This window comes from Equus quagga, chromosome 14 (assembly GCF_021613505.1).
Source record: "Equus quagga isolate Etosha38 chromosome 14, UCLA_HA_Equagga_1.0, whole genome shotgun sequence".
NCBI classification, from domain to species: domain Eukaryota; kingdom Metazoa; phylum Chordata; class Mammalia; order Perissodactyla; family Equidae; genus Equus; species Equus quagga.
This window is the reverse complement of record NC_060280.1, coordinates 66,087,451-66,099,317: the sequence shown is the minus strand read 5'-3', so window position 1 is coordinate 66,099,317 and position 11,867 is coordinate 66,087,451. Positions and strand designations below refer to the sequence as shown.

Sequence of the window (11,867 nt, the reverse complement as noted above, 5' to 3'; positions counted from 1 at the left end):
TTAGCTCCCTGACCATCACTTCTTTCTCCCGCAGCTTTCCTTCTCTCATTTGCTTTTCTTTTTCTTCGCTTCTGCAATCTGCCTCTCTCTTGGTGGAATTTTTTCTTTTCTTTCCTCTTTACGATGTTTAGTTTTTTTCTAGTCAGCCTGATCTTTCCTCCCTCTCCTGGCAACCTCTCTGTTTCAGGGTTTAACTAGGAGATTTTATGAATCACCAGCGAGTTTCTAAGTGGTTAATCCAGGGGTAAGGGCAATTTGTTTCTGCTGAGGGTTAGATCCCTGATCAGGCCTACTCTTCACTGTGTGGGTAATCTTCGCCCTTCCTCCTACCACTGTTTCAATGCTGCTCCATTACTCTGCAACAATTACCCATCCTCTTTCCAGACAAGGTGGCACCTTTTCTCATTTAAATTCCTCAACTCTTTAGATTTCTCAGACAGACGGCTGCCCTAAAAATCGCACATGAAATCTGCACAGAAAAGTTATTATAAAAACCTTTTCCTTAGGAGTCCTCTGTCTGACGGTTCAGATTAGCTGTTATTTTGTGGAAACAGCATTAGAAAATTTCCGGTTTTGCTACCTATTGGCTGTGCCACCTTGGGCAAGCCACTTACCTTGGTTCTTAGCGTCCTCACTGGTAAAGTGGGATCACTTCATGGGAGTGCTGTGGAGATGGGATAACAAGCAAAAAAGCACTTTGCAAACTGTATTGAGAGGGTAGGGTAAATGAGCAAGGATCGTGTCCGGATTCTTCCTTAAATCCTTCAGAGGGAAAGGATCATGAAATATTGAGATTTGTTTTGGTCAGTTTATTTTAGGTGGGTCTCAGGGAAAGCTGCAAGCTAGAAAAGGTGCAGAAATCTTTGTGCAGTAACATTTGGCTAAAATCGAGGGTATAAGCGGGAGGATTTTTTGTCCACAGAGGGTCCTACGGCATTCTGAGCGTTTTGCAGTTGTTGCGAATCTGGTCTAGGCTAACGGCCCCAGGGAAGGGCTTTGGGAAGTGGAATGACTGCAAGGTGGTTTCAACACTCACTCCCAGGCAAACCTGAAGCCCGTTTAAAAAAACAGTGTGCGTGGGCCAAACCCAAAGCCACCTGGGACGTTTCAGACTGGCACCACCTCCTCTGGCTGTTGCCGAGGCCATCCAGAGGCCAGAGCCCTGATTCAGTGGAAAGTAAAGAGAGGACTGCAGGCTTTGGGACTTTGTGCAGACGTGCTTGCAGCATGGAGGGCGGGAGGCAGGAAAGGAAGGAGGGCATTGAGAGCTGAGGCCCCACCTTTCATTCCAGCAGAGCGCAAGGCAGAGCAGGGAGGAGTCACAGGCCCGGCGCTCCCATAGGTGAGGGAGACTCCTCTCTCTGGGAGAACGCGGTGCTCACTGCTCCTGGAGTGGCCTTGGCAGGGGTGCTGGAGCCCTCGGTCTGCCCGGTCTGGTCTCTGGGGCCAGGGCTGGGTTTCCCTCATGTATGGCAAGAGTTCTACGCGTGCCAGGCTTCTTCTCCTTGGCATACAGCTCGCAGGTAAGAGCTGAGGGGCTTCCCTCGGCAGTTCCTCCTTCACTGCCTGCCCTCCAAAGTTAGCTACTTGTCTAAGAAGCTCCCGAGTTTTGTCTGGGAGCCTGAGCCACAGTGGCAGTTCGTTTTAGTTTTGACTTTACTGAAACTGAAGTTGGAGGGTTGTTTTTGGGGAACTGCTTTTGGACAAACAGGTTTAGGTGTGTTTCAGCCGCCAGTGATTGAGGCACAGAGAGGGCTTTCTAATCTCGGGTTACAAACCATTTTGTGTGGCTACTCTCAACCTCCCGCTGCAGGCAGGACTTGGCACTTGGATTTCTGTGTGTGGTTCTTGTCTGAGACTCTCGGCAGCTCTGGGAGAGCCGAGATCAAGGAGAGAGATCTGCCGTGGTTTTGAAACTGCCCCAACATGCATATTCCCAATGTAAATATCATGGTAAAAAATGCCACGTGGTTTAAAGGTTCTAGGGGCGCAGGCAAACATAAGCTATCTGGGGTTGATTAACTCAATTTCTGCAGAAGACTCGAAACAGTACAAAATCTACATAACAAGGACCCTTTCTGGAAACCTTACCTGCTGGGGGACCATTACACACACGATACATAATGCTTAATCTTAAGACATGCCTAATTCATGTTATGATTAGTTTTGGTTTTTTGTTTCTGCTTTCAATTTTATTTGCCGATGTTTATAGCTTGTTATAAGTTTTGAAGTGGGTACCATGAGGCCAGGGCATCACGCTGTGGAGAAAGTGAGAGAGCTAAGGCAGCTTGCTGTGTGGTATTTTTATTTGTTCTCTGGAGAGGGTCAAGGCTGCATACAGGCAGGAGTATGCAGACTCTGGGCGAAGTAAGTTTGAGAGCTGGGGCATCTCAGTTCTGTTTTATGCCGTACTCAGACATTTATTTTGGTAGTGTCAGCAGAAGTTCTCTTAATACACACCTCCTGTGAACCCTTCCTTTTCCTTTTCTTCCCGGCAGCTCTTTGGCCTACCGCAGCTGTGGAAATTTACACCTCCCGAGTGCTGGAGGCCGTCAATGGGACAGATGTTCGGTTGAAATGCACCTTCTCCAGCTTTGCCCCTGTGGGTGATGCTCTAACAGTGACCTGGAATTTCCGTCCTCAAGATGGGGGTGCTGAGCAGTTTGTAAGTAGATTACTGTCATTTTCTAGAGGAACTTGGTCACGAAAATAAGTCAGCCCATTTCTCCTTGCCCTTCCTGTATTTTTCTTAGCAACCAGCATAGGGTAAATCTGGGAAACAATTCCTGAGACAGAGACTGATAGAACTGAGACACCAGTGAAGGCGAAAGCAAGAGGTTCTTTCAAGAGAGCTGCAGGTGGGGCAGGAGGCTTGCTGGTGTTTCTCTCCTGCACCCACCCTCTCAGCCTCCTTGCCCAGGTCTTGAATAGGACCCTCTGCCTTTTCTCCTTGCTAGGTATTCTACTACCATGTGGATCCCTTCAGGCCCATGAGTGGGCGGTTCAAGGACCGGGTGGTCTGGGATGGGAACCCAGAGCGATATGACGCCTCCATCCTCCTCTGGAAGCTGCAGTTTGATGACAATGGGACATACACCTGTCAGGTGAAGAACCCACCTGATGTTGATGGGCTGGTTGGGGAGATCCGGCTCAGCGTCGTACACACTGGTAGGTTGTGCAGGGGAAACGGTATGGGAAGTGTAAGAGCTTATAGAAAAGAGAGGGGCAATCTTTTGTGATGACTGAAGGAGCAGAGAAGGACCAGCCCTTTGGATTTGGAAACTACAGAAAGAGACTGAAGAGTCCTACGGTAAAAAGAGAAAGGCTTTGTTTGGCTGTGGAAAGAAACAGAAAGCAAAGGGACCCAGGGAATCTGCTACAAAAACGGCATTGAGATCATGAAAGGGAGAGGAAGCGACTCTCTGATATAAGGCTAACAATAGGCCTGTTCATTCACTCACTTATCCACGAGGTACTTATTTAGTACCTACTCTGTGTCAGGCACTGTCCAAAGCGCTTGAATGTACTATCGCGCTAATTCTCACAACCACCGTAGGAGGCAGAGACCGACCACGGGAGCTATCGTTTATCGATTACTTCCCATGCGTCAGGGGCCTTACATATCTTATTCGGTCATTACACATCCCATCAGCTATTGTGCTCTTAGTGCCCCCCATTTTACTAATGAGGAAACTGAGGCTCAGAGAGGTTAAGTCACTTGTCCAGTCATGTAGCTGGTAAATGGAGTCACTCGGAACTCAAACCCAAGCATCTTTGACTCCAAAACTGTGCTCCAAACTAAGACATCGTATTGCCCGCAGTCCCACAAAGGACAACCTGGAAAACTGCCAGATAACAAAAAGCAGAGATCATAAAACTTAAGAGTTGTAAATTTGGGTTTGAGTCATTGCTATCATTTACCAGCTTAAATAAATCTTATTATTTTTTCTCCTGTAAAGTGAGAATAATATAGCAAGGATTATAGTGAGGATAAAATGAGACAATAAATGTATAAATTCCCCAAATACTGAATCGTATTGAAAATTATAACAGCTACCATATATTAAGTGTTTATTATGTGCAGGCGCAGCATGGAACAACCACACAAATAATTTTATTTTTTATAAGAACTCAATAAATGGATATTGTTATTTCTATTTTATACATTGAGGAAGCTGAGGCTAAAAGAAGTTAACTACCGCAAATCACACAGCTAGTAAACGGTGGAGCTGGTATTTTAACCTAGCTCTCTCTGGTGTGTGCTCTTAACCAACACACAATACCACTACGCAAAATATATAAGCCAGTAAAGTGGGATGACTTCCTCCTTTCATTCCTCGTATCATCCTTCAAGGCCCTATCAATAGGGAGCTGTGTGACCTTGGAGAAGTCATTTGAGTACTGAAAGAAGTAATATAATGTCTTTGGACCTTAGTTTCTTCTGCAAAATTAACAGGTTAGACAAGAACACGTGGTTCTTAAACATACTGTGATCACTACTCTTTGGGAATCTAATGAAAGCTGTGGCCTTGCTTCCCACAAAATGTACACACATGCAACATGGCGTGGATTTTGTGGGCTTGTGGCTCCCTGCCCCCATCCTCTTTCATGGACTTCAGGCTGGGAACCCCTAGGCTAGACTTTCTCTAATGTCTTTTCTGGCTCGGAGGGTTTATTGAAGTTTAAATCAGAAATCAAGCTAAAGGGGCCGGTCCCGTGGCTGAGTGGTCAAGTTCACGCCCTCCGCTTCGGCGGCCCAGGTTTCACTGGTTCGAATCCTGGGCGCCGACATGGCACCTCTTGTCAAGCCATGCTGAGGTGGCATCCCACATGCCACAACTAGAAGGACCCACAACTAAAAATACACAACTATGTACCCAGGGGGCTTTGGGGAGAAAAAAGAAAAAATAAAATCTAAAAAAAAAAAGAAATCAAGCTAAAGACGAGACTCATGCTTCGCAGACTCTAGCCTGGTTTAGGAGCCTTCCCTCTTGCATCATTTATCCACTAGCTATAGTTACTGATTCATTTGCCTAGCTTCCCAGTGTACATGAATTCTTTACAGGTAATGTCTTCTTTGGCTTTGTATTTCCATCACAGCGCCTGGAACATAGTAGGCCCTTAATAAACTTAAATAGATTACCAACTGAATGACAGAAGTGCAGGGGTCAGGGAGAAATAGTCCGGGCACTAGATTTGATTAGGTCAGCAATAACCTTACCCCACTAGGTAGTTCAACTGGCCCAGTGGTTCTCAAAATTGTAGCATGCATCAGAATCTCCTGGGGGACGAGTTTAAACAGATTGCTGGGCCCCACCTTTAATTCACTAGGCTTAGGGTGGGGCCTGATAACTTGCATTTCAAAGTTCTCAAGTAATATTGTTGCTGCTACTCCTAGGACCACAGTTTGAGACCCACTAAAGTAGTCTGAAGGGCTTTCCTGCTGCTGCTAGAGTTTACGAGGTAACATGGTTAGGAGAAAGGATGATTCCATTTAATAATGGAAATGAACCCCATGTTATATCTTTAGATTTCATCATAGTCCTCCTCGTTTTAGAATCGTAACTTGACTTCTTTCTCCTTACAGTACGCTTCTCTGAGATCCACTTCCTGGCTCTGGCCATTGGCTCGGCCTGTGCAGTGATGGTCACAATAGTAATTGTGGTGGTCCTCTTCCAGCATTTCCGGAAAAAGCGATGGGCTGAAAGAGCTCATAAAGTGGTGGAGATAAAATCGTAAGGCTGGGCAGTTCCGGGAAAGTCTTCTAACACTCTTAATGGTGACTTTTGGTATTTTACACTGGTTTACATAATTGTTGAACAGATGTTCTTCCCTTTGAGTAAATCTTTTTTTAATTTTTTTTTTTGAGGAAGATTAGCCCTGAGCTAACTACTGCCAATCCTCCTCCTTTTGCTGAAGAAGATTGGCCCTGAGCTAACATCCATGCCCACCTTCCTCTACTTTAAACATGGGACGCCTACCACAGCATGGCTTTTGCCAAGTGGTGCCATGTCCACACCCGGGATCTGAAGCAGCGAACCCCGGGCCACCAAGAAGCAGAACATGTGAACTTAACCACTGTGCCACCAGGCCAGCCCTCCCTTTGAGTAAATCTTACGTAAAAGAATTCAGATTCACAGGATGGATAAATCAGGGCGTGCATTAGTAACTCTACAAAAGCTTTCTTAATTTTAAAGAAGATTTCATTATAGGCTTTCTTTATGATGAAAGATTTGATATTAACATCTAATTATGTAAAGCTTTTCTAGGATATTCCTTACTTGTAATGTAAAGCATACATCTGTAAGAATCACTGGGCAGTCAGCAGGGGCACTATAAGTGAGTGCCTAGGAAAGTCAGCCATGCTGATATAAGGTGCTCAATAAATATTTTTTTTATTGAGATAAAATTTACCTACCATAAAATTCATCTTTTTAATATTCCTGAAGTTGTGTAACTATCACCACTAATTCCAGAATATTTTCATCACCCCCAAAAGAAACTCCATACCCTTCAGCCATCACTCCCTATTTTTCTGTCCCACCTGGCCCTGACATACTAATCTGCTTTCTGTCTCTGTGGATTTGCCCATTCTGGACATTTCATATAAATGGAGTCATTCAATATGTGGCCTTTCACGCCTGGCTTCTTTGACTCAGTATAATGTTTTCAAAGTTCATTCATGTTAAAGCATGTAGTAGTACTTCATTCCCTTTTATGGCTGTATAATATTCCATTGTATATACATAGCATTTTGCTTATTCATTCAGTTGATGGACATTTAGGTTTTTCCCACTTCATTGGCTACTATGACTAATGCTGCTACGAACATTCATGTATAACTTTTTGTGGAGACATATGTTTTCAGTTCTCCTGGGTATGGAGTGGAACTGCTGGGGCATACGGTAATCTATGTTTACCATTTTGAGGAATTGTCAGACTGTTGTCCAAAACAGCTGCACCATTTTACATTCTCACCAGCAATGTATGAGGGTTCCAATTTGTCCACATTCTTGACAACACTTGTGATTGCCTATCCTTTTGATTATAGCCATCTAGTAGTTTTGAAGTGGTATCTCGTAGAGGTGTTGATTTGCATTTTCCTAATGGCTAATGGCATTGAGCATCTTTCCATATTTTTTTTTTTTGCCATTTGTATATACATTTATTCAAATATTTTGCCCGTTTAAAAATTGGGTTCTCTTTTTATTCTTGAGTTAAAAGGCTTATTTATATGTTTTAGAGATTACAAAAGTGCCTTATTAGATACATGATTTGCAATTATTTTCTCCCATTCTGTGGGTTATCTTTTCACTTTCTTAATAGTGTTCTTTGAAGCACAAAGTTTTTAATTTTGATGAAGTCCAATTTATCGATTTTTTTTCTTTTATTGCTTGTGCTATTGGTGTCATTTCTAAGAAACCATTGCCTAATCCAAGGTCATGACAATTTATACCTATGTTTTATTCTAAGAGTTTTACAGTCTTAGTTCTTACATTTAGGTCTTTGATTCATTTTGAGTTAATTTTCGCATATGGTATGAAGTAGGAGTCCAAATTCATCCTTTTGCAGTTGCAGTTTTTCAGTCGTCACAGTAACATTTGTTTCTTTTCTTCAAGAAATATTTACTGAAGTAAATAGAATGATTTTAAGGAGCCTAATGAACCCAACTCTGAGTTTCTGGTTTGAATAGAATATAATCAATAAAAAAAGATGACTTCTAGGTCAACATCACACTTTTTTCTTTGAATGAGGAGTTAGAGAATACTGATGGTAAACTAAGGTGTCTGCTTTAAATCGCTGGAGTTCCCAAGTTATATTCCCATCTAAAAATATTCTGTCAAGTGCCTAAGTCTGGCTGCCTGGGGCATGTGGAGGCACGAGCACCATCACTTAGATGGCACTAGTGGTTTAGCTCTCTGTAGGCTTGCATCTACTCCCAGATGCAGGTAATTCTTCCCAGAATATGGCGGGAAAAGACCTCACCCGCAGCTTTTTAACATTTGCCCCCTTGTTTCTTGTCTTGTTCACCTGACACTGGTTTCTGCTGCTTTGTTACAGAAAAGAAGAGGAAAGGCTCAACCCGGAACAAAAGGTCTCCGTTTATTTAGAAGACACGGGCTAACACTCAGACGGTGAGATTCACAGATGGGTTGACTTCTTTCCTTAGCATTCCTGTCTGGCCCATCTCTAATGAGAACCTCCCGGACTTGATGATTTTTGGGTGTTTTCTACATGAAATTAGAGGAGCCGTGTCAGGGAGAGAAAAGTCTTCTACCAGTTTTATGGGTGGCTTCCCCTTTGAGTGTGTTTCCTCCAAAGGATCAGGAAGTTAGACCCTACTACCATTAAAGCTGAGAGAATCCTAAGATTATTTGGGGCTTTGGGGTTACATTTACCACCACCAAGAATAATAAATTAACTTTCAACATGTAAATAAATCTTTATTTTTTTAATGAAAGAATATCTGCTTGTTTTATTGTAAATCAATCATAGCATTAAGAGAGTGATTCAACAGATATGCCTGTCATTTTGACAGAACTTTTGTTCTATTTGAAGTTGATTTCAACACCTCTCATTTTATTATTGGGACTATGAATTGAATTTGAGTAGTGTGTAATTTTGTTTTTCCAGTTTTCAGGTTTATTATGCTTAAAAGGTGGGATGATTTATTTTTCATATGATCAGAATTTCTTCATTCACTGAAGTAGGCCCACTATTACTATTTGCAAAAAGAGTCATATTTGTATAGCCTAAAGCTCCAGTGGAAGACCTCAAGGATTTATAAAATAGAATATGGAGAAAAATGACTATTGTAAACCCAGAAAAACAAATTTGGTATCACAGAGGTTTTCCCAAGGGTTATTGTCTTGTTAGAAGCAAGTAGAGTCTCTATCAAGTCAGGGTCATGGAAAATAAAGACGACGACTGCTTTAGAGTAAAAGAAATTTAAGGAACTAACATAAGTATAATGTGTGATCCCTGACTGGATGGATACCAGTTTGAACAAACTGGTTGTAAAAAGATTTGGGGGAACAATTGGGAAAGCCTTGAATATGGATAATAATAGGGAATTATTATTAATTTTTATTTGGTATAATAAGGGCATTATTGTTATATAGGAAAATGTCCCTACTTTAAAAATACATATTGGAGTATTTAGGAGTAAAATGTCAGTAATTTGTTTTAGAAACTTCAGTCAAAAAATATATCAAATAAGGAAAAAATTCTTTAAAATTAGGTGATGGATGAATTCCATACACTGTATTCTCTACTTATCTGTATGTCTGATTTTGTTTATAATAAAAGGGAGAGAGAGAGAGAGAGAGAAGGTATAGATCCCGTGCAAGGCAGAGGCTATGAATTAAGGACACTGACTCTTGAGAACTATGCAATAAGGATGAGAAAACTTCTTTTAAAAGCTAAATTAGGGGGAGCACAAATACTTTTAAGAATATTTTCCTTCATAATGGAGAACCAATCTAACAATATATATGTAATTCATAATGCCAGGTGCTCCTATTGCACTTTTCTCAAATGCGTTATCCATTTAAACTTCTGTTTTGTATTTCAGGAAGCTGAAGATTTCCAAGCCCAAGAACCCTAGAATGAGTTGAAGTTAATGGAAGCTTTTCTTTGACTTTTCCAGTTGAGATGTGTCTTCCAACCAGCTCCGCAGTACATAACCATCTAGATAAGCAACATCTCTCCGGAGCCAGCCTAGGGCCCTCTTGAGCAGATACCAACAGACTCATATACAGCTCCATTACTAAGGTTTTATTTAATTACAGAGTGCAAATATTTTTCAAGTGCTCCTTAGCTTTTGTACACCAAGAAGCCACATTTTTGCCTTAAACACTCCTTGTGGATTATTAATTGTATATACATACATTGGCATCAACTGGGATAAAAGCCAACTTGTCATGACATTTCCTTTAACATAGTTTCTTTAGAGCAGCATTCTTGCTACTGAAGTTAATGTGTTTACTCTTTCCTTCTCACACTCTCAGTTAAAAAGGTGAGCTAATTCTCCCAGCTGTTTTTGATTGATTAACAGACAATCCCAAATTCAAACTGTTAAAGAACAGTTTGATTTTTATGGCTCTCCTTAAGTATGAGACATGTCTTCTTTTATTGAATTTCTTTCAACATCCTAGATGATAGGTTGTTTTTTTTCTCTTTTTTTCAATGGATCCAAGGTTTACAATAGCACAAGGCTAAATCACAGAGTAACTAGAAAAGGTTACGTACATGCTAATAGATTGACAAATGCCACTTCTGGATGAATTGCTTGTCAGCTTTTTTCTGCATTGTGAAAAATAATCAACAGTGTGGGTCTTTCATTAGCAGTGAACGGCTTTTTAGCTCACCATCTTTTTTCCTGCAATTCAATTACCTACAACAACAGAGCAAAGTCTGTGCTCATTTGTAGACTGGAATCATTAAGCAGTTAAATAGAAGGATTCTGAAATAGTATGTCACAACTTAACAAATTTAGGGCTGGTGAAAAAAAATCAACCCTAAATGATGATAATTTTGTAGTGTTACACAAAGCTCCGAGAACTGGAAGAGATTATGTAAATTTTTTCTTTTTCTTTGCTTTATTTTTTGTTTTAATTTACTTGCTTATTTTGGAGGAGGAAGGATTTGGTATGGGGCAAAATAATATCAAAACTAACAGAATGAAACCAACTTTCTTCTTTCTTCTTTTATAGCAGTAGATAAAGCAAAATTCATAAGTGAGCTATGGAAAGAAGAGTGTCTCTAAAAAAATGTCTAGTTTCCCAGTGTCTTTTCAAACTTAAGCCACAGTAGCATTTATTCAAAGGATAGAAAACATCTAAAAGTTTAGGCCTCTCCAAAATCTTTATAGCCTGATATTTTCAGTTTTCACCAACTGGGCTGAAGATGTTATTTCTTTTAACAACTGGAATTTCCAAATAGGTTATCTGTATTTAAAGATGCTGAACTTTGATATTTTTTCCAATACTTAAAAAAGAAACTGGTATAATTTACCCGTGAACCTTGATTCTGAAATTCATTCCATACCTGTCTCATTTTGCCTTTTACACCAAGAAGCGAAGTTTAATACCCAGTTTTGAAGCTAAAAATTAGATTTAAAGCCTATGTTGCCTTTAATTCACATTTTCTATTTTTCTTCAAAATTCAGCCTTTTAAACTGTAACTGGATATTTCTTCAAATAGATGACGTGGCTGATGTTCTATTAAGTATAATGAAGTAGTTAAAAACTCATGGAAAGTCTTTCCAGCAAAACTTGTAGCTTGTGTCTTGGCTAAATACTCAAGGGTTAATACTGTCCTGTTGTTTAGTGTCTTCTTCCTAAAGAGAACTTTTGTATTGTAATTTATTTTTTATTGTGCCTTAAACACTTATGCAAATAACCTTTAGTAATAAAGAATTACCAATTATATGATACGCTTATATACAAATCTAAAAATTTTACATAGCAAGTAACAGAAAACAGATGGGTATATATTTTATTTTCATTGAAAAATTTTCTTAGAGGCAGCCTGGAAGTCAATAATGGATAGAATTAGTTTCTACTGGATAAATAAACCTAAATGGATTTCCCCAGAATTTTCACATTGCATTGTATAACTGGGAATTTGGCACAACAATTACTTAGTTTGGGGACTCTTTCCAAGGAACAGTGTCTATTCCATTTGGTCCTTTTACGTTACCTTCTTAATAGAGAAAACCACCAGGTTTCAATTCTAGTAAAGGAATGGGAGTTGAAAAATGGAAAATTATTAAATTTTTCTAAAAGCTGAAGTATACTTTTTCCCTCTCTTGCTTTCAGTAAATATACATCGATTCCAGGAGACTAGGTGGACTAATGATTAAA

At 40.3% G+C, this 11,867-nt stretch overlaps 1 protein-coding gene across 1 annotated transcript; it reads left to right on the top strand.

Moving 5' to 3' along the window:
• Positions 1-1,143: 1,143 nt before the first annotated feature.
• MPZL2 (myelin protein zero like 2) lies at positions 1,144-11,432 on the top strand. The gene is made up of 6 exons (XM_046685204.1): positions 1,144-1,523; positions 2,499-2,665; positions 2,958-3,168; positions 5,588-5,735; positions 8,062-8,135; positions 9,575-11,432. Exons 1-5 carry the CDS (start codon positions 1,466-1,468, stop codon positions 8,123-8,125), a joined length of 648 nt encoding a protein of 215 aa, XP_046541160.1. The 5' UTR covers positions 1,144-1,465; the 3' UTR covers positions 8,126-8,135; positions 9,575-11,432.
• Positions 11,433-11,867: the final 435 nt, after the last annotated feature.

Coding starts and splice junctions, on each gene's coding strand:
- MPZL2 (XM_046685204.1), top strand. CDS start 1,466: ATGTATGGCAAGAGTTCTACGCGTGCCAGGCTTCTTCTCCTTGGCATA. Junction 3,169..5,587: donor GCTCAGCGTCGTACACACTG/GTAGGTTGTGCA, acceptor TTCTCCTTACAG/TACGCTTCTCTGAGATCCAC. Junction 5,736..8,061: donor AAAGTGGTGGAGATAAAATC/GTAAGGCTGGGC, acceptor GCTTTGTTACAG/AAAAGAAGAGGAAAGGCTCA.